The sequence below is a fragment of the Lytechinus pictus genome, chromosome 8 (genome assembly GCF_037042905.1).
Source record: "Lytechinus pictus isolate F3 Inbred chromosome 8, Lp3.0, whole genome shotgun sequence".
Taxonomy (NCBI): Eukaryota; Metazoa; Echinodermata; class Echinoidea; order Temnopleuroida; family Toxopneustidae; genus Lytechinus; species Lytechinus pictus.
Genome location: NC_087252.1, coordinates 6592324 through 6615447, shown reverse-complemented (window position 1 = coordinate 6615447; position 23124 = coordinate 6592324). Strand labels below are relative to the sequence as shown.

At 37.5% G+C, this 23124-nt stretch overlaps 1 protein-coding gene across 1 annotated transcript in view; it reads right to left on the bottom strand.

Annotated features, from left to right (window-relative positions):
* Positions 1–571: 571 nt before the first annotated feature.
* LOC129266462 (nuclear factor related to kappa-B-binding protein-like) overlaps positions 572–23124 on the bottom strand; it is a 43686-nt gene continuing 21133 nt past the window's right edge. The window contains exons 11-19 of the mRNA XM_064103465.1: positions 22458–22722; positions 18814–19000; positions 16313–16418; positions 10502–10643; positions 9564–9627; positions 8684–8858; positions 7168–7395; positions 6671–6753; positions 572–6195 (exon numbers count right to left, since the gene is read on the bottom strand). Coding sequence (XP_063959535.1) covers positions 2956–6195; positions 6671–6753; positions 7168–7395; positions 8684–8858; positions 9564–9627; positions 10502–10643; positions 16313–16418; positions 18814–19000; positions 22458–22722 — 4490 coding nt within the window. The 3' untranslated portion in view covers positions 572–2955. The remainder of the gene's footprint in view (positions 6196–6670; positions 6754–7167; positions 7396–8683; positions 8859–9563; positions 9628–10501; positions 10644–16312; positions 16419–18813; positions 19001–22457; positions 22723–23124) is intronic.

Here is a 23124-nt window from a genome sequence, read left to right as displayed (position 1 = left end):
TGACAAAGAAAACAAAAGTTTTCACCCGAAAATCTAAGATTATTTCGTCCACAAAAATATTTGACAAGCCCCTTCCCCCCCCCCAAAAAAAAAAAAAAATGTTTTCACCCACAATGTAAGATTATTTCGTCCATAAAAAAATATTTAAAAAAGGGGGCACGCTTGTCTTAAAACGGAACATTTACATTAAAAATTTTAATTGTGCCTCTCAAAGGGGGGGGTCACAGTTCGACTGTGCCCCCACTTGCATCCGTCAGTGGCCTTAATTGTAACTTAATTATGATCCAGTTAAGAGCTCTGTTACTAACAAAGCTATTTAAATAAAACTTTGCATTTTATATTACAAAATACAAATAAATAACATGTGACATTATCAAATCTCTCATTTGCATAGTCTAAATTAGAATTTTTCTAAAATTAAATGTAACTTCATCATGCGCTACCTTTCGATGAATTTCCAGTGTTGAGGCTATTGTTAGATTTTTATATTTTTAGTCAAATCAACATATTGTTGAGATGGACTTGACCTTTAAGATTTCAAGGAATGAAATATTCACAATTCTAAACAAGGTTCACAGTTTTGTAGAAAAACAATTTTAATCATTTTCAATGTATTTACAATTACGACGATATTAACATTTGGGCTCTAATTATAAAGTTATTTTACAGATACATGCATAACATATAACGGCCTCATTTTATGATTGCTTCAAATCACTTGTGTTGTGGGATTCTCACTGTGGGATTTAATAGTACAATAATTGCACCTATATCTGAATTATGATCCGAGTTTTTTTTAAGTAATCAAAATTATCATTTTCTAAAAGTATACTGTAAAAAAAGAATATAGAAATGAAGAACAATTAAGATAAAAAGAAAAAGGAGACATGTAATTGGAAAACAGTGTGCCTGTAAACAATATCCCTTTTGTGAAGTCACTGTCGCCCTCCTAACTTGTGTTCAAAAGTAAAGAAAACAGATGTGAAAAAATAACCCCAAAAGATGACAGAATAATTATTGGAAAGTTTGCTGATTCTATTTCATAACAGAACATAAAGTAAACAGTTTGGTAACTCAAAGTTGGATATAATGGCTAGTTGGCTACAACAAAAGACAATATTTTGTCACAAAAAGATTTTTTTTTAAATATTGACATATTCTTGACAGTCACGAGTTGTTGATAAGAAGATCTAGAGAGACAGAAACCTTGATGGGGATATCACAGGATAGGAAGAGACTGACCAAAACAGATCTGAAGATCTCGTACCCATCTCAAAAAAAGAGTTAAGACGATTGTAACTTTTCCATTATAGCAACTACAACGGTAGCCGGGAACGGTAACGGGGCTCAGAACCCAATCAGAATAAAGGTTCCCATGGTAGTAACAATAATGGCAAAGTTATAATAGTTGTAATTCTTTACGAAACGAGCGCCAGCAGGAATCATGAAGAGGGCTAAATCAAGTAGTAGATAGAATGTAACCTGGTGATGTGAGGTGAGGGAGTTATTTTTATGATCTGTTGCATAAACTTTACTCACTGGCGGATCCAGAGGGGCACAGCTGGCTCGTGACCCCCCCCCCCCCCCCCCCCCCCCCCTTTGAGAGGCACAATTAAAATCTGTAATGTAAAAATGCCGTTAAAACAGAAGTGTGGCCCCTTCTGAAAGTGCTTCTCAAACTTTTCCTCTGGAAAATGTGCCCCCCCTTTTGGAAAATCCTGGATCTGCCCCTGACTTTACTATTATGGTAAATTTACCATCCAATGGTAACATCCATGAAATCCTCAATTTTTATTGGTTGTTGACCATTGTTACCATGGTAGTAAACATTTAAGGGTGGAGTCACCATAATGGTAGCTTTTATGCAACAGGGCCCTTGACTTTATTTGCCACCAGAGCGACAGGTTGAAATATTTTGCCTTTTAATAGTAGGAATAGGAAAAATAGTAATCACGAAATCACAATATGCTGTTTGTTTCCAAACCAATATACAGGTAGGCCCTCTTACATCGTTCATGCAAGCATTGTGGGCTGGTTGTAGGGAATCACCCGCAACTAATTTTTTGAGCATGTTCGAAACTTTTCTGCGGGCAAATCAGACTTGCGTACGCTCCTGTGGGCAACTGAATGCGAGATAAGTGACTGTGAGATACTGTCCATGCAGGCAACCTGTGGGTAGCAAAAATAGTTACCCGCAAGTCACACGCAAGGCTTTCATGGAACGATGTGACAGGACTTTAGCGAATATACCTCAAATCTTTTAAGTGGCAAGAATCCTCCAAGGATATTAAAAATAGTAAAGTGACGTGGAGGTAAAGAATTTCTATCGAGCAGATGCATGAAGCCTTTAGAAAACTCATTTTGGCAGTCAATTGTATAGGATGAAGCTCTACCGCTGTAATGGCACAGTTGAGCTTCTTTTTTTTTAAATAAGTGCACACATAGTTACCAAGAATGCATATAGTATTTCCATTTATTTGAATGTAAGATAAAATAGCAGGGTTGATTGAATGCTTTGCTCACGGGCATAGGTGTCATTACGGGGCTTGAACCCCAGGCTTTCATGTGTATCGTCAGGCGCCTTAGACCTTTCGGTCATGACACCTCCACCCATGACAGGTAATATTGATGAAAATCGTATCCGTTATAAATTGATGATAGATAATAATAGCATCCAATTCCACTGAAATTGCATTAAACAATAGTGAACCATAACATAGTGGGCACAATAATGAATTTGGTCAAATTTGATTGAATCATCTGTATCTCTGCCTTGATGAATGTTTGGTTGACTGTAAGATTGTCTGTCACCCTAGTACTGCTAGGCCATCATACTACTTCTTGACGATTGAAATGCAAGACAAGCTTTCAATTCCCTGTTGCCAACTCGATCCAAGTGGTCCCTGTACGATGACTAGAGGGATTACAGATCATGTATTCGGTATAGTCATTGAGTTATGATCCCTCTTTCTTGGTTGTTGCTTTCCCTTTTGATTGTCCACGTGTAACCCTTGGTTCAAAGGGAGGAATGACTCTTTGAGTGGGTGCTGCAGATACAGTGGTTGTCGATCCTGCTGCTGGTGTAAATGAAGGTCTTGATCTTGCAGGTTGCCCTGTGCTTGCTTGAGCTACACTCTTGGATGATGAAGATTTACCATCGTCTGCTTTAGATACTTGTTTTGATCCTGAGGGAGTTCCGGCACTCGACGAGGATACAGACGCAACTCCTGCAGGTTGTTTGGATGTCCCTGTAGACGTAGATCTGACTCCTTGGCTGGTGCTTGAGCTTGTTGAAGATCTGGAATCTGAAGTAGTTCTGGATCCAGAATTTTGTTGCTGCTTGTTTTGTGTTCCGGGCCTAACATCAGGGGGAATTTCTGATGTAGGTTGCATAGCTACAGCTTTCAGTGTAGCAGTATTAGCAGAAGATTGAACTGCTGTGCGGGACACAGGTGCTGAAGACTTCAAGGATGAAAGTGCAGATGGAGATGGGTTAAGAACATTCCGTCCTGTAGTTGGAAATACATTCCTTCCAACCTGAGCAATATGGGAAGATACTGAGGATTCGGCTGGCTGGCTTTGCATTCTTGAAAGATCTCTAATAAGTCCAGAGGAAGGCATCCGGGGAAACACTGTTGATGGCTGGGACAATGATCTGGCTAAAGAAAGCCCAGAACCTCCAAAAGGGGTTGGCTGCTGCTGTGAAGGGATCGATGATGGCTGGGTGCTTGGCTTTGATGTTGGTGGTTGCTTCAAATGTGGTCTCACCAACCCTTGCGAGTACACAGGCTGGTTTTGGACTGCAGATTGGGACATTGATCGTGACATGTTGGACGATGGGACAAAAGAAGAAACCGATGGCAGAGATATAGCAGCCATCGGATTCTGCTTTAAATTAGCAATTATGCTTGCAATGGATGAAGCTGTTAGTGATGTCTTTGATTCTGAGGGTGAAGGGGTCATACGGGATCTCGACCCAGATGAAGGGAAGTTATAAGGTGAGGGCACTCCACTGCTGGTAGATGCCATATGAGGAGGCATCAATGATGAGCCCTGACTGGTTCTACTTTGGTTACTGTGTAAGTCAGGTTTCAATGATCCTGGAGCACTTTGTGATGAAGCCCACTGAGATAGCTGAGCTGCTGTTAGCCCCTGCTGGGGATTAGCTCTGGACTGAGCTGCTGCAAGGGCACTCCGAATAGTGGCAGACACTATATTAGAAGGAAGGGCAGGTGAAGTTCTTGCTCCTGAAGAGCTGTGCTGGGGAAGTTGCCTTGCACTCTGGGCAACTGTAGATGAGGGACTGGTTGTTGATATAGATATGCTACTACCTGTTGTCCTTTGAGGATTGACAGGTACTCCAGATACAGGTAAAGACATGATATTTGAACCATGAGGCATCTGGAACACAACCCCTCCTTTCCCATCTGTTAAGCTTGCTAATGGAATCTGGCCTCCTGGTAAAAATGGGGTCAGTACGGGCAGGCCACCTTTCTGACTGCCTCCTTGCCGGGCTCCTGGAAACAAGACTGACAGAGGAACAGATGCAAGATCCTTCAGCTCGGTTCCCGCTGACATCTTGCCTGCTTGGGCAAGAGCAGCAGCTGCAGTTGCTGCTGAAATGTGCTTACCATCACCTCTTTTTCTTACTTTGCTCTTGCCTGAGCCACTGCTGTCACCTTGACTTATATTGATGACTTCCGAGGTACTTTGATGTTGCATCTTCCGAGAGTCTTGAGAAGCAGACAGACTATGTTGCTTTGCTATTGATACAGGTATAGCCTTGAGGGTAAGTCCTTGTGCAGCTGGACTTGAGGATTGTCTTCCGATGCCAGGTGATGCTGCAGAGCCAGGTCGTTCTATCCCCAAAGCAACTGGCTGGACCACAATCTGCCCTCCTTTGGTAACTGTGGTCAAGCCAATCGCCTGATGGCCTATAGCATGATGCATACTTGTAATGGGGGACTTCTTCCCACTCATAGATGGTGCAGAAGATGGTCTTCCTTTTGTAGCTGGTTGACTACTTAAGATGTTTACTCCAGAAAATACTGGGGATTTTCTGCTGTCTTTGCTCTTTCCAGAGGCCTGTTTTGCAGATGACGATGAACCTGGAGTATCAATCCTCGATACAGTGACTGAAGCACCTGAGAGAGGGATTCCTACGCTTGCCAGAATGCTTTTAACAGTCTGTCCTTTGAGTGCTCCAGGGGGTAATGTGATAGTAGACTGTCCTCTCCCTTGCTGTCTGCCACTCTGCAGAGCTGCTTCAGCTCGTTTCTGAGCAAGAGCCTCACTCACAGTAGCTAGTTTGTTTGTTCCAAGTGTGACTGAGGTAGGTGGTGTCACACTCTTCCGACTAGCCTTAGATGTACCCTGGCTAACAGTGACAGATGTTTGGGTGATAATATTGGAGTTGATCAACATGCTCAGATCTGTAGCACCACTACCCGTTAAGGCTCCTTCAGATGACTGCAGAGGGTTTCCTTTCTTCCTTCCTCCACTTCCACTCCTTGATCTTTTCTTTGTTGCTTTCGCACTTGGCATCAGTAACTCTGGGGAAATCATCACTACCTTCCCATCAGGAAGGGTACATGGAACTGACATGCTTTTCATGAACTTTGGCATCTCTTTTAACCCACTGCCAGAAGAACTTGGTGCCATGTCTCCTGCGGAACCTACGGCTCCTCTCAAGATATCTGCAATGGAACCAACGGATCGACCAACATCATGCATCACTATTCCCTGGGGCCCAAAGGCAGGTGCAGTACCTTCAGACACCTTTGCTGCCAGAAGCTGCGCTCGCATCAAGTTATCCCCTCCACCAATCTGACCAGCAGCGGGACTCTGATGAAGTCCTTTCAATGCGGACTGAAGACTGTTTATCTTCTGTGGGCTGATGACAAACGGAGCTTGGCCCGGTGCCTGAGCAGAAACCAGCTTCCCGCTGCTTGTCGACACTGTGCCAGAAGATCCTGGATGGTCGCCTTTTCCCAAGTCTAATCCTCCATGAAATCCAGAGACAGGGTTGATCTTAGCATAAGCAGGACTCTTGCGACTGGTCTTAGGACTGGATGCTCTACCGGGAGATGCTTTCGGGCTGCAGACTTCAATGCTTAGGTTCTCACTGCTGGTATCACTCATGGCTGACCCAGGTCTAGAAGCTTGGAAATTGATAGGAGAATCTCGAAGACCAGACTGTTGTGCAAATGAAATACAAATACGGAATATAAGATTAGGAAATGGAACTGCCATAACATTTGTAACAAATGTAATATGCTTTCCACACTGGAAATTTTTTCCACAATTAATTTGTCACTGTCAATGAAACTAATACTTCTTCCCCAGTGATTCTTATACAAGCTGGTCCACAGTCAAGGAGTAGGGCTGAACATGCAATTGTAAAACTAAGTATAAAAACATGCTTAGCTAAGTAGAGATTCAGGAATAAAAAATCCCCCCTTGCCCCCTGTAATCTCTTTTTCTCATTCAATTGCAAAAACAACAACAAATTGACTTTTGTACAGAGTTTAATTCAGAATTCAAACGACCTGAATGACAAGTTGGCAATCCATGGAAAGCAATACAAGGTTGATTTTGACAATTAAAGGAGACTACAAACTATGAAAAGGAATGCAAAATATTATGTGGGATATTTCAAGATGTTACTTACTGCCATTTTAGGAAGGAGTTTAGTTTGGCGAGCTATTGATTTCCTTGCCTTAGCTTCAGCACCTTGCTCCATGTGAAGGCGTTCTAAAAATGAAAATAAAAAGAAAATGAAAAACAATGTATAAAATTTATAAAAAGATTTATAAAAGTAAAACTTAAGTACGAATTTTCACTCTGCATGTCATTTTAGTGAAAGTCATAATTTCTATATCAAACACATTTATAATTACAAGAAATTACAAAAAAACATTCTAAATAGTATAAAATGTAAAGAAGATGAAGAAGAAGAAGAAAAAGAAGATAATAAAGAAGAGGAATAAGAAAAAAAGAAAAAGAGAAGAAGATGATGAAGATGACCATGATGATGATGTACAAGATATTATCATTAAAATCGTAAGGATAACTATAATCTAACAACAATAACACAATGATGACAATTTTAGCAAAAACACAGTGATTAAAGTCACACACAACATCTACTTTTGATGACTTCCTTACCAAATTCTTCGATGGTGCGATCTTTGTGAAGGTAAATCCAGAGTTTTCGATTCACATCATACTTGATGCACGGATCCTTCTCATAATGAAGCCTATCAAGAGCGCCGCTGACAACATTATTGATCTGAGAATCGCTGGAGTCCGCCAGATACTGGGAGTCTTTCAAAAGCTCACAAACAGTGGCTCTGGTCCCCTCGCCGTTCGGGAGTCTTGCTACTGCATCTCGCACTGGGGATCAAAACAATGACGGTGGAATACAGGTAAGAATTAATTGCAGTTACTTTGCCTTTTGCTTTGGGCACCTTGTCAAGTCAAAGCCATGTCTTTAATAATAATAAAAAGCATTTTTGAGGCCCAAATTATCTAGATCCCTATTCAATGGCGTACTATGTAGTACCCAAGCTGTAGCTCCAGCTTCTAAAGGCACTTAATGCAATGCAAGGTTTCAATCTTTCCCTCAGGAATCACACAAGCAGCTTATCATTGCTAATCTTCACACTTCATCATAGACTAAACAATGGGAAATGTAGAAAAGCAAATTGTAGATTAAAGGTATTGTTTAACTTTGTGAGCAGCCGATTTAAAAAATTCTCAAACCAAGATGAAACATGTGTACAAGTGCATGTATTAGAACTAATAAACCCTGAAAACAACCATTATTGAGAATGTAAAGCTAAAACTACAAGGCAAACCCTGATTTTGTAAATAGGCGTCTATTTAGTACACATAAGTGTATGGGATGAAATTAAGATGGTGTTTTCGGTCACTTTATATTTCAATTTTTGAAGCACTAAATAATTATTTTCGAACGCAATTTTTTCTCGGCTTCACTTTTGTAACATATCACAGACACAGGTGACAAATGTGACCTTCTAGCTCAGATTTTTTAAAAGTCAAACCAATGTTAACCAATCACTTTAACAAGGATTAGACCATGAAGGATTAGACCAAACAGAGAGTAGATGGAGCCTGTTTCGACTAAGTGGCAATTTACCAACCCCATAGGCACTTTGTTGAATTCACAATACGGTGCACCATCTATCAGTTGCAGAGGACAGGCCATTTCTAACTTCGAGGTCGACATCACACACAGGTGCAGGCAGCGCACAGTGCTAGTATACTGTAATGTGACTGTGATACCTTAAAACTGAAAAACATATGGCAAAAGCCGAGGAAGAATTCACCAAAAACGGAACAAATTTTGCAAAGAGAAATGTGACAAAATTCTCTCCCACCTTCTGGGCCCTAGTTAACAGCATAATTTTATGCATGCCTGCCGAGCTGCGTCGGCCGGCACAGCATAATCGCATGCATGCACTATAGTGCACGCAACAGACATCAGATTTTTCCCAATAGGCATTGCGAATTTTGGTCTGTCAGCTTCAAACAATAGGTGTCGCACTGTATTGTGAATCCATCAAATTACGGCAAGTCTAGTATAAACCGTGATGATTAACTGAGTTCTTGTCTTTCAAACTTAATTGTTGTAACTTCAATTATATTTTTATGCCTTTACCTAGTGAAAGAATAGTGACATACGATGGTCGGTCTGAAATAAGGAGGGCATGTTCCCTGGCTTTGTTAGGTGTGGTCTCCTTTGCAAACACACCCTTGACCGGAGCGACGATAGCCTCGTATTCTGGCATCTTGTAGACAAAGGCCTTATGAGGTTGACTGTATCTCTCTCTCTCCTGTAGTAAAGATAGTAAGTTATTGATGGATTATGTATTGGAGTCAAGTGATGTGTGACTTAATACTTTACCGAAATAGATGGATTCTTGAATTCACAGTCAAATATATGCTTCCACTAAGCCTCTACAAGTGCCAGATCAGATATATACATGTATGACACGCTTAACTTCTGCAATTTACATATGACGACCCCGGTGAGATTTGGCCTCTTGTACATAGTGTGATCAGATCATCGTCACTCCTGTTTGTGAGGCCGATCACTTACTTACGTGACTTATGACTTATGTGACTTTTTTCCTTGTGGCCCTAAACTCCAATCACATCATCAGCATCATCATCATCACCGCCATCGTCATCAACATCATCACCACTACCATTTCGTTATCACCACCACCAATTCAACATCATCATCAGTACCATCATCATCCTCTTCATCCTCATCATTATCGCTGCTCCATCATCTTTTCCACTACAATTATCCTCCAAATCATTATCATCAACAGCATCACCACCATCATGATCACCTACATCACTATCTCTACCATCATCATCATCATCCTCAGCATCATCATCATCATCAGCCTCATTGCCATTATCACCAAGATCATGAGTCTCGTTTTGGCTGGCTTTATGAAACATAATGCAAGATCTTCATACATGAAAATAACCAAACCTTTGAAAGATAAATTACTAAAATTACTAACCTGTTCTGCAAAGCTAGGAAACACAACCTTGGTCTCCACCATATCTGGCGTATCATGGGCGACACTGGAAAGAAAAAACAAATGATGCATAGACACTTTACCTTATCCAGCGATTCCCACCCAGTGGTGATAAAAGGGAAAGGGTTAAAATATCTGATGAAAAGAACATAAATTACCACATGGAAAGTTGGGGCTTGGAAGAAACTGTTGTGAAAGTGGTAAAGAGAGGTGGCTGACGTAGGTGGGCCACATGTTGAGGAGGGAAGATGGTGAACCTGTGAAAAGAGCATGGGATCTTGAAATGGATGGCATAAGAGGAAAGGGAAGACCATAGATTACATGAAGAAGGAAGGCTTTAAGGATGGACTCGATGAGGAGGATGCTCAAGACAGGAACAAGAGGAAGCAAGGAGTGTCTTAATTGCACAAGAATTTGTAAACCCTCATAAATGCTGGTTATTATGGCTTGCTGCCCAGTGGCGGGTCTCATAATTTTCTGAGCCGAGACTATTATGAAAGAGAATCTAATGGTAAACTACATAAAACAAATAATGCACAGATCTTGTATAGCACATATCACATTGTCAAACAAAGTCCCTATGCTCTTCCAAAGGTACACTTTCATGGCATAGTTGTTTTATCCAACTTATCTGCCGAATGGAATCCAATGTTATTTCCAAATACGATCAACAATTTGAATTATCATTCTGAGAAAAATTATTAAGATATTTCAGTGAAATTGGGGAGAGGAAGGGTAAATATACGTAGGGGTTTTTTCAGATAATTGGCCCCACATGGTTTTAGGGACTTCAAATGAATAATAATTTATCCATAAACACATCCTCTCTTGAGGTAAATCTTCTCAAACTCGTATTCTCATAATTTCCCCTTTGGCTTTATGATTCAGCGGATAGAGGCCCTGTACAGGCAGGCACTCACCTAGTTGTTGGTGTGGTAGTGGTGCTGGCACTGGTGCACACTTCTTTAGGTTTTGGTGGTACTGCTCTCATGCCTGGCAGTGTGTCTAACCACTGCTTAAAAAGGGTCACCAGCTCTTCCTCTGAATCTGGAGGTAGCTCACCTATCAAGAACACAAGACATACAGTAGACTGCATAAGTCAAAAGCGCCTAACTTGAAACCTTATTTCAAAACAGGTGCCTATTTTATAAAGATTTATAAAAATCTTAAACTTGAAATTGTTGCAACTACCATGGTTACAGGGCTTAGCAGCTAGTCACAATCAAGGATTCTATGGCAGTTACAATAATGATAAAGTTACCATAGTTTTAATTCTTTTTTTTTTTTTTTTAAACAGGCCCAAGAATATGTAAACTGTGTTAATAACATCTTCTATAAAGTCAAATTTCGCCTACGTCAAAAGATTTCTGTGATGCAAATTATTATTTTATTTGGCAGAATATCAAACAATTCAAATAGAATGATAAAAAATTATTGTTACAATAACAAAATAACAATACAGTAACATAAAAATAATTAAACACTGGATTCATCTGGATGAGCTGCCAGGCATGGGGCAAAGTTAACCAAATAAATAAAGTCCACAGACTGCCCTAGCCCATACCCCATCCAGGTGAGTTCACTTTAGTATTTTCATGTGAAATAAACATAACATATATTTGCATTGAAAGTAACATACATGATTTCACAATAGGTAGAGACACCTGTATATCAAATCAAATCATTTATTTCCACAATAATATAAAAAAATACAAATTTGTACAAAATAGGAAACAAACATAATTGAAAAGGAAAGTGAACTGAGTAGGGGATTCAAAAATAATACAAAGAAATGTACATTATTGTGGGGGAGCCAAAGAAGACAAAATAAGTCTTAAAATAATTCTTAAAACCTGTATATGGGCCATTCCGGTTAAGACTTGGACAAAGGGGTCGAAAAATAAAGTACTCGCTAGGCTTGGTTTTTCATGTGTTTTAGATAGGCCAACACATCGGTAAACTGGTTCAGATAAGGAAAAGATAAGCTGGCATGTCTATTTCACAATATCACCTTATTTCTAAAAATGTTGGGACGTTACTCTTCCCGAGTGGACATGCATAAAAATGAATAAATAAGGAAAATTTTCGTTGTTTTTACGCATAAAGTCGATCATAGAAGAAACTCGGAGGTGATCGAAGCACTAGTTTGCGCTGCCAAGCTCAGTAGCAAGCGCAATCTTCGATACGCCGGTATGTTGGGACGTTACTCTAAGCGATATCGAAATAAATTGCATAATTCCAAAATATGACTTGAAAGTGCCTTTAAATGACAAACATCTCTGATATTTGATGAAATACCAGTAAATAAAAGACAGAAACATCGAGTTTTGTGCAGCAATTCTTCGCTGTGGCGAAGACAATTCGCGTGTCCCCAGTTGAGACGTTACGGTGCTAATGAAGGAACAAATTTTCAAAAAAAAAAAGAAAAGGAAATTTTCTCGGCTTTACAAACGATGTGACTGTTTCAACGCAAATTAATGACACGGTAACATTACGGGGGGGGGGGGAGAATTGATAATCATAAAATTGAAATAGATAAATTCTAACGAAAGAACTAAAAGTAACTAATGAAATATAATGTATAGAATAAACAAATAAATTTGATTGAAAATAGGAACAATATCAAAATAACGTGGTTACATCCATGCAATCAATTTGTTTTTAATGGCTGATGTATATCACTTTTCAACTTTTGGAAAAGCGCCTGATAAGAATTATTTTTATTTCTTTATAATTTAGGTTGTGAATGTTTTGATTGATTGATGCTGTGATGAAATTATGGAAAAGAGAATAATAAAAGGAAAAAAGTCTCGCGTGATGTGTCTTTTTTTAAATAACAATTTCGTGATGAAATCCTTGAATGAAATTGGAAAAGAAAATAATAAAAGGTAAAAAGTCTCGCGTGATGTGTCTTTAAAAAAATAATTTTGTGTCTTGTATCGTTTATAAATGCATCCTTTGACAGAATTTCTGCCCTCAATGAACCATCTTTTTTATTGCGTAGGCCTATAATGCCGATTATTCATGCTACAATGAGTTGTCAATATCAATTCAGCATTTATTTCAAATTCATTAAAAGTACTGGGTGATAAAATAATCATCAGACAAAGATCGAGAATATAACAATGAGAATAAAAATCTAATAAATTTAAACAAAAGTGATATTATTTGTTGGCACATATTTCATACAAATTGAAAGATAATTGATAGGAAATCGGGGATGCAATAAAAAGGCAGAAAGCTTGTTAAAATGATTTCACATCATTCTTGTCATTACGACCATTAATCGGATCTCCATTGTGCAAAATTGTTACCTTCATTGTCATTATCATCATCATCACCATCAATCATCATTATCATCACCATCATCATCTCATCGAACTTCCGAAAGTTTTTTAAATGTTTTTTTTGGGGGAGGGGGTTATTTTGACGTTTAAAAAAAGGTGTTAAAACGTCTAAAACCTACCACATGTTGACTTCCATAAAATGTTTACACAAAACGTCCAAAAACCAACTTGAATAGTTTTAGAACATTAAAAAATATCAATTTTGTTGGGAAGTCATCAGTTTGAGCCCCTTGTCATATCCGGATCCGCCGCATGGTACATTCAGGAACAAATGAAACCGTATAAAATATCTTTTTAGGTAGCGAACCATTAAAATATGTTTATTCAATACATTTGTTTCAGAATCCAAAATAAAATAAAATAAAATACATTTGATTAAAGCAAGATTATAATTTTATTGTCAAAAGAGAAGAAAATGGAATTCTGTCACAATTCGAATTACAACATTGGCCACACAACATTGACATAATTTGGGCACCTAAATCCAAACCGCCGCTGATACCAGGGGTCCCAGAACGGGGGGGGGGGGCGCTGGGATGGCTTTATCCCATCAGAAAAAAACATCTGATTTTGATTTTTTTTTGCATGGTCGACCACCCCCCCCCCCGACTTTCATCCCGTTTCGCAGCCCTCGATGTCAAAAAATTTAGCCGCCACTTTCCAAAAATCCTGAATTTTATATGAGACATTGTGGAATATTAAAAAGAATAAATAACGTCTTAAAAGGACACTTGTCACATCGTGCATCGCTTGATACTGTATGCCTAAATTAACTTTTTTTTTCAACTCTTGAATACTAGTTTATTGCGAGGTAAAACAAATGAAAATAAAGACAATTTCAAGCATTATTAAAATTATATATGCGACACATTTTTGGCAATGTCCATCGTCAAAGTCGTAACGTCTAATTTGTAGTTTTTATATCTTTCGATTGTTTTTTTTAATTCTAGAACAGAAAATCAAAGTTGCTTGAAAGCACTATTTCATGAATTCATGTGAATAAAACAACCACCTAAATCTAAAGAATCACCAGCAACAAATTATGGTGTAAAAGTCGTGCGACGTTACGGAAGACATTGTCGTTTAAAATCATAACGTCTGAAGTAAAGAGAGCAGCCATAAACATCACATACGGTGATCACTTTATAAACGTAAAGCCTGATTGTGATTTAAACGTTTTTTCTGAGAACGATTAGAAGATTTTGATATGTTTTTGAAATAAATATAAAACTAAATATGGTAAAATACATAATTGTTACGAGGACGTTATTGCGGACATTTAATTCTACAGTGTCCTCATGGAGATCATAACGTCTAGTCTGTTCTAGTGCCTTTTACATCATTTTGTTTACATGTAAAATTTATAAAACCTTTTTAAGTGTCTCGGAAGGTATGGGCAGTCGTAAGATTTATTATGGAAATACACATTTTATCTATAAAAGAGTAGATAATGTACGATGTGCCGTTTTTACAATTTGGACGTCATTGGATAAAATATTGGACATGTCTTTGTGATTCAGAATAACGTCCTAGCGAAGGTGAAGCATGGCAAAAAGGTAAGAAAACTTCTTGCTTTATTTTGCAGCATTATGAAGAATAAGAATTCGATAATCTTGCCAACTAGATATGATTGTAGATCAGAATTAAATAAAAGTATCGATTATGCATGTAAGTAAACTTTTTTAGTTTGAGACGCGACGGTGGACACCCTCAAATCATGTCCACATCAAATGAGTAACGTCGTCATGATATCTATATAATTGTCCGGATTATCTCCTTAACTATATATATTTTTTTTATTTGTTTGTTCAGAATGAAACTCCCAACAAGACTACATCTCTTGATTACTACATTCCCGGCCATTTTTAGAATTACGTAGATTTTTCCTTAATATTTGTAATAATCATCAATATTTAGGTCGTCGTAATTTGATAACATATATTCAAGTAAATGCAAATTATATTCTAATAAAGAAAGAAAATCATTGGATATCTTTACAAATACGTTTAGAAATGAGGGTAGTACGGAAAAATATCACTAATCAATCAACACACCGCGACAAAATACGAGAAATCAACACCAAAACATAACAATCACCCAAGACAAAGCACGAAAGTTTAGACGTTACGGCAAACATATTGAAGGGACGGACATGCTTTTTTTCTCCCTTGGACTACGTGACTGAAAACACACATGGAAAATTTTGTATGTGTATGAACAGGGTTGACCGGCGCACGTGCTCAAGAACTTTTGAGATGAATCTCGTATCGTGTGTGTGGTAGAAACTTGAAAGTTGGGACGTTACGAAGGGGACGGACAAAAATATCAGATTTTTGAAAGTACATTTTCATATCTCTCGTACATGGAATATCTGATCATACCATATGGGATTGAAAGAGTCCTAATGAGTGTATAATATGATAAGGTTAAGAAAGACAAGATGATTTACAGGCTCGATATAATAAGAGATTAATGAATCTAATATCAGGGGACGGACATGGTAACGTCTCAATACTAGTTTTTCAAACGGCAATATTTCTGAAACGTAAAACATGTCAACAATTTAGTTGGAATTATCAACAAACATACACATCAGACTTCTTTATGGTAATCCAACTCCATCACGTTTGTCTTTAATTTTGTTTTATTCCAGTTTGTTTAAGTATATATTCTGTTTGTCCAAATTTTCAGTACATTTTTGGGGAGAAATTCATACTTAAATCGTAAAATTCTCAACAATGAAAAAAATTTCCGTCTTGAAGTTATCACTGCTATCTCTACAGGACTGGTGAATAATAATTCACTCACTACAAATTTCTTATGTTGATATATATTTTTGGGGGAGGGGCTCGATTTTGACCTTGCCGTTTTCTCTCCTTAACCGGAATGGCCCATATGACAAAAATTTAACTTGCAATGTCCTAGCATTTGTTCACATGGGAAGCATTTCATAAAACAATAGTTAGTGTTTCTCACTGCCTATTGGTAAAAGCTACTGAAATCTTTGCATATGATTGGCCCAGAGCAAATTTATCAGTAAGAAGCAATTGAGAAAAATTTGAAGGCAATTCAAAATACCAAACGAAATCACGAATGGGTGCTTTTGATTGGGTGAAGATCAAATTGAGATTGATTTATGGACTTGCAAGTGATTTCAACTCTTTATGCAACAGGTCCCTAGGCCCCATAACACAAAGGTTAGCGATTCATCGCTAATTTGGAAGAACAATTTTGATTGGTTCCTTGTCAGTCTACTGAGCAAACTATGCATGCAATGATGATCTTGAAAGGCCGTTTCGTTTAGCGATTAATCGCTAACCATTGTGTTACTACGGGTCCCTGGTAGTGATTGCAATCTCTAGTGATAAGGTACCCTGTACTCACTTCTCCACTGCCACATCTGTCTATCCTCGTCATATCTGACCCTTGGGATGACCTCTGGACTTACACTGACCTCTCCGTTGAGAAACCTCATAGCTCCATCGACCACCTGTGAAGAGATCATCAGTCACGTTTTATTGCTTTTCATGAGAAGTGTCTCCCTTTTTAGAGGCAGTAATTTGTTTTGGGTTTTTTCTCCAAAATTTGCTCTGAATAATAATACTTATTTACCCATGGTAGCCACTTCAGCTGTAATGAACTGGGGCCCATCTTACATAGACTTGCAATTGATCTGATCAATCGCAACTATGGAAAGCCAGCAAAGTTATCATATAAAATGCATTTTTGCCCAAATTTTTTTCTAGATGTAAATGTATATCCATAAATTCATTGATTTCTTGACAGTTCAGTGTGTTCTCCTTTGTTTACAAAGGACATTTTGCACATTTCCTGTAGAAAAATTGTGACACTGATAGATTTCCATAGAGTTACGATTGATTGGATCAATTGTAACTCTTAGTACAATGCCCTGTTCTCTCAGCAGGCCCTGCATAACATAATGTTATTATTACTCTTCTCCATTCCAAAAGACTGAGCGCCTGACAAGAAAGGAGAAGGACCAATTTTTTTTAAGTCTGTTCTATGACTCGGCCAGGGATGGAACTCATAACGTACCGTTCATGAGGTGAACGCTCTACCACTGAGCCGATTCTAGTGCTCCTCAAATATTTTGGAAAGGAACAGAGTGCCTGTATGGAGTGAGAACCTACATGGAATTTATGTTTTCCTTTTTTTCTGCTTTATTAATTTCTTCAAGTCCTTGGGAAGAAATCTTTCAATTAACTGTAGGATCCTGAAACCACTCCTAGGAAGTGTTTCATAGAAGATTTAAAGGGAGTGATTTTCACTCACAGATATTTCAAGCTACTGGAAATCCTTGCATCCGATTGGCCGAGAGCAAATTTAGCGAGTGAAAATCACCGACAAAACTCTTCATGAAATACTTTCCTGCTCAATTGGCTGACAAATCTCTCAAGAAAGAGGTATCCACAAGAAAGACATGCATGCGATACAATTATCCCATAATAAGATTATCTTATTATAAGATACAATTAGCAGTCACCTCCCAGTCCTTTTAGGGTTAACCCAAAGGCAAAAATGGCACCTCAACTGCCTAGCTGCCTGCTAAATTATCATAATACATAACAGTGGTTCCAATTATATTTTTCTAAACTACATTGCCATCTTAATGTGAGGGCTGCCCCTTGTCTGCTGTGCAAACCCTTCTTTCGAGTTGAGAAATTCAAACAGGAAGTTTTAAATTTGCTAGTCTTTTGTGAAGACCCATTTGTTGACCAGTTTCAATCAGGGTCTGTGCCTGCAGACTAGGCTGCCCCCATCCCAATGTTTAACAAGTGGAATGCCTCTGGCGGTCTCACCTGCATCACGCGATTCAATATACATGTAGCAGCAGTGCTGACTTTGAAAACTACTATAACTCGCACAAGATGTTAAGTGATACTTGGTTACTCTTATGTCCACGTTTTATGAACTAGACCAATACACTTACAGAGATATGATGGTAATTCAACAAATACCCCCCAACATGGCCAAAGTTCATTGACCTTACATGACCTTTGACCTTGAACATGTGACCTAAAACTGGCACAGGATGTTCAGTGATACTTGATTACTCTTATGTCCAAGTTTCATGAGTCAGATCCATAAACTTTCAAAGTTATGATGGTAATTCAACAGATACCCACATTATGGCCAAAGTTCATTGACCTTTGACCTTGGTCATGTGACCTGAAATGCGCACAGGATGTTCAGTGATACTTGATTACTCTTATGTCCAAGTTTTATGAACTAGACCAATATACTTTCAAAGTTATGATGGTGATTCAACAAATACCCCCAATTTGGCCAAAGTTCATTGACCCTAAATGACCTTTGACCTTAATCATGTGACCTGAAACTTGCACACGATGTTCAGTGATACTTGATTACTATCATGTCCAAGTTTCATAAATCAGATCCATAAACTTTCAAAGTTATGATGGTAATTCAACAGATACCCCCAATTCGGTCAAAGTTCATTGACCCTAAATGACCTTTGAGCTTGGTCATGTGACGTCGAACTCATGCAGGATGTTCAGTGATACTTGATTAACCTTATGTCCAAGTTTCATGAATTAGGTCCATATATTTTCTAAGTTATGATGACATTTCAAAAACTTAACCTTAGGTTAAGATTTTGATGTTGATTCCCCCAACATGGTCTAAGTTCATTGACCCTAAATGACCTTTGACCTTGGTCATGTGACATGGAACTCAGGCAGGATGTTCAGTAATATTTGATAAACCTTATGGCCAAGTTTTATGAACTAGGTCCATATACTTTCTAAGTTATGCTGTCATTTCAAAAACTTAATCTTCGGTTAAGATTTGGTGTTGACGCCGATAGTCTCACTCTGCTATGCAGGTGAGAAAAAAATCATTACCTTCGCCCAACTTGGTTGCAGGATAGCCCAACTGCTGAGCATACTGACGGGGGACCGTTGCCAATTTGCCAAGCTCTCACGTAGCTTAGCGAGGGTGAGTCGATGATTTGGAGCAGCACTAAAGATGTCCCTGATGAGGCTGAAGAACGATGGATGGACTCGGAGAGGTGGCTTGATATCACTAGACCTGAGGGTGTTACACAAAGATATACAATTAATCATTACAATTAATTGTAAAATTTTTGTACATGGTGTGCCATTGACTTGAGTTATGCTTAATTGTGTGATTGATTGTATCTTTAATGTAAGCTTAATTGTGTGATTGATTGTATCTTTAATGTAAGCTTAATTGTGTGATTGATGGTATCTTTAATGTAAGCTTAATTATGTGATTGATTGTATCTTTAATGTAAGCTTAATTGTGTGATTGATTGTATCTTTAATGTAAGCTTAATTGTGTGATTGATTGTATCTTTAATGTGAGCTTAATTGTGTGATTGATTGTATCTTTAATGTAAGCTTAATTGTGTGATTGATTGTATCTTTAATGTAAGCTTAATTGTGTGATTGATTGTATCTTTAATGTAAGCTTAATTGTGTGATTGATTGTATCTTTAATGTAAGCTTAATTGTGTGATTGATTGTATCTTTAATGTAAGCTTAATTATGTGATTGATTGTATCTTTAAGGTAAGCTTAATTGTGTGATTGATTGTATCTTTAATGTAAGCTTAATTGTGTGATTGATTGTATCTTTAATGTAAGCTTAATTATGTGATTGATTGTATCTTTAATGTAAGCTTAATTGTGTGATTGATTGTATCTTTAATGTAAGCTTAATTGTGTGATTGATTGTATCTTTAATGTAAGCTTAATTATGTGATTGATTGTATCTTTAATGTGAGCTTAATTGTGTGATTGATTGTATCTTTAATGTAAGCTTAATTGTGTGATTGATTGTATCTTTAATGTAAGCTTAATTGTGTGATTGATTGTATCTTTAATGTAAGCTTAATTGTGTGATTGATTGTATCTTTAATGTGAGCTTAATTGTGTGATTGATTGTATCTTTAATGTAAGCTTAATTGTGTGATTGATTGTATCTTTAATGTAAGCTTAATTGTGTGATTGATTGTATCTTTAATGTAAGCTTAATTGTGTGATTGATTGTATCTTTAATGTAAGCTTAATTATGTGATTGATTGTATCTTTAATGTAAGCTTAATTGTGTGATTGATTGTATCTTTAATGTAAGCTTAATTATGTGATTGATTGTATCTTTAATGTGAGCTTAATTGTGTGATTGATTGTATCTTTAATGTGAGCTTAATTGTGTGATTGATTGTATCTTTAATGTAAGCTTAATTGTGTGATTGATTGTATCTTTAATGTAAGCTTAATTGTGTGATTGATTGTATCTTAATTGTAAAAGGACCCCAGAGGATACAAAATTAGAAACATCGAGAAATATCAGCCATTCAAAATACATATAGGTACAGGGCATTAAGTGAATTGCCTAACCTAGCAATAACACCACATTAGAGCTAGTAGTATGAATATTAGCACCAGCCACATCTCAAATATGGTGCAGACGCCAGTAGAAATCGGCCAAACATTGATACGGGTCGTCATTTAACTGCATATGAAGCCTCTCGAGCAGAAGCTACACTGTAAGCTACTGAAGTCACACAATAAGGTTGGCTAAATTCAATTTTCTTTTAAGATAAAGACAATGCTTTATAGTAGAGCTCTGCTATAAAATGAAAAGAATTTTATAAAAATGCATTACTTTCAATTGACCGATTTAAATTTACATAATGAAATCTAGAATTGGATTTTTCATAGGCAAGGTATGAGTAAATGATCACACCAGGGTTTCCAATGTTTTGTAGGTGTTTATTGTGAATGGTGAGAGTGCAGATGAATAGTTAGGCATGGGTGCTTAACATTAACAAGTAGATATGTGTGCCACATTGAAATATACATAATTAAAACAGAGGTTAAGACCACATGTGGTTAAATCAATACGCGAGTATGAGCCTGAATTATATTAGCCCATTGCCTACTGATTCATCCCTGTACAAAGCCTGATATTTACAGAATTCATGAGACATCAGGGTTAAGAACAAAATAAGTGAACGAAATTGTGAACATTTGAACATTGAACATAACAGAATGGTAACACCTGTGCACAAAAGTGAAAAGATGTGTAGATGATAATACGCCACCCCCCCCCCCCTTATCTTCTTTATCATTATTATCATATTCAATATTACAAGTCTGACATGCTAGAATAATCTAATTTTAAGAAAAAAAAGCACTGCCATGGTCAAATTCATGAGATTTTTCTTTTTTTTTATAGAAATATTGGATAGCTTTACAAATATGAAAATGAAAAAAAAGGAAGAGCAATGAAGTATGTAAAAGAAAAATGAACAAATATCAAACAGATACTGATAACATAAAATGTGAAATATTCCTTAAAATTGTGCTTTTATCTACTAGCATGAACAGTCAACAGAGAAGTGCATTTATTTAAAACACATGAAAGATGGTTGACATTGATAGTTTAATGATCTGAACTACTCATTTACTGCGTATGGCAACCAAACAAAAATGAAACATGAATAGTAAGCAATGTGCATTTCCTGAAGCATTTTGATTTGACAACACAAACTACCTTGTTAGTTTCCATATCTGAGTGAAGAGGCTACAAACACAATGGTATGATAGAATGCTATTATTAATTACATTTTTAGCAAAACATCCCAGAGAAAAAGGAGTAAAACGGACAAGGTATTTTTTATTATGCATGATGAAAGAAGAAGGACATGTGATACAAAGTCGGTATTAGGACATTGGCATACTGGACCTGGGCTCCATAACACAAAGATTAGCAAGCAATTTCCAAATGGACTGGCAAATCAAAATCAATGTTACACATGCATTTAGTTCAAAATACTGACCAGGAACGAATCAGAAGTGTTCTTTCACATTTTCTATTCATTGTTATTAGGCTTTGTGTTACGGGGCCCTGGTGGTCCGTACTCATTGTGTTCAAGAACCACAAAATTCAGAGGTCCATGGATTAATGACTGTTAATCATCATAGATAGATGTAGATGCCCTCATGGATACATCTTTGTAAAACAAGACTGTTTAAGAAAATATTAGATGTCATTAATCCATAAACAAATGTATGAAGAACAAACAAAATACAATGTAGGAATTGGTTATTATGTATGACAAAACCTAACAAGACAAAAACATAAATGATAGTCACAGTACAATTCCTATGACAGCCTGTATTTTCCATTTCAGGTCAAGTTTGAAACTGAATTACAGGTTTCCAAAAAAGGAAAAGGCCAGAAAATGACTGTCCCTCAACATATATTGGCAGGAATTTGAATCCTTGACCATCTGTTTGAAAGACAAGAGTCAGACCATCAGAGCATAACATCCCCATCATAAATAAATAAAGTTTATGAATGAGAGTAAATAAAATAGATGGTACTTGTACAGAGCCTAAGGGAATTACAGAATTCAATAGTCAACAGGTTAACCCATTGCCTACTAGAACTTGATGATCCCTGTACAAAGCCTATGAGATTAACAGAATTCAGGAGTTAACAGGTTAAATACTCACGATGAGCCTGCTGAAGCAGGAGAACAAGTGGCAGGTGAGGTAGAGTATTCATCTCTGGTGGACTGTCGAGACTCAGGAGTACTAAGGATATCTATGGGGGAATTCCCCTCCATGGAACCGGTTGAGATGGGCGTGGCAGGTTTGGGCGGGGTCACTGGTGACAGCATGGCAAGTTTCTTCTTTTTCCTCTTCTTCCGATCCTTCTCTCTGTCTTTTCTCTTCTTACCCTGCTTCAAGTCGCTATCTTCTGTTTTTATGACCAATGCTGCTGGTAGGAAAATAATTAATATCAGCAACTTTGCACAGAATCAACAAACTGTAAATGTGAAATACTTTTTTGGGGGGCCATTCAATGTTTAATATTTGTCATTTATCCTGCCAGAAGAATAATGATAATATCCACAACCTCTACACAGAGTTAATATACTGGGACAATAGAATATTATGCAGTGGAAAATTGTTTGTACATTTTGCGACGCACAGATTAATTTCTGTTTTTTAAGAACATTGCTGCCAAAAGAAAAGTCATCAATATCAGCAAACTTGACATACAATATTACTGTAAATGTGAACTGTCACCCCCCAATAAGAAGTCGCGCAAAATACAGTTTGACATTTTTATTTGGCTTGAAACAGTGCATCCGAAGTCTTTAAATGATAATATTGA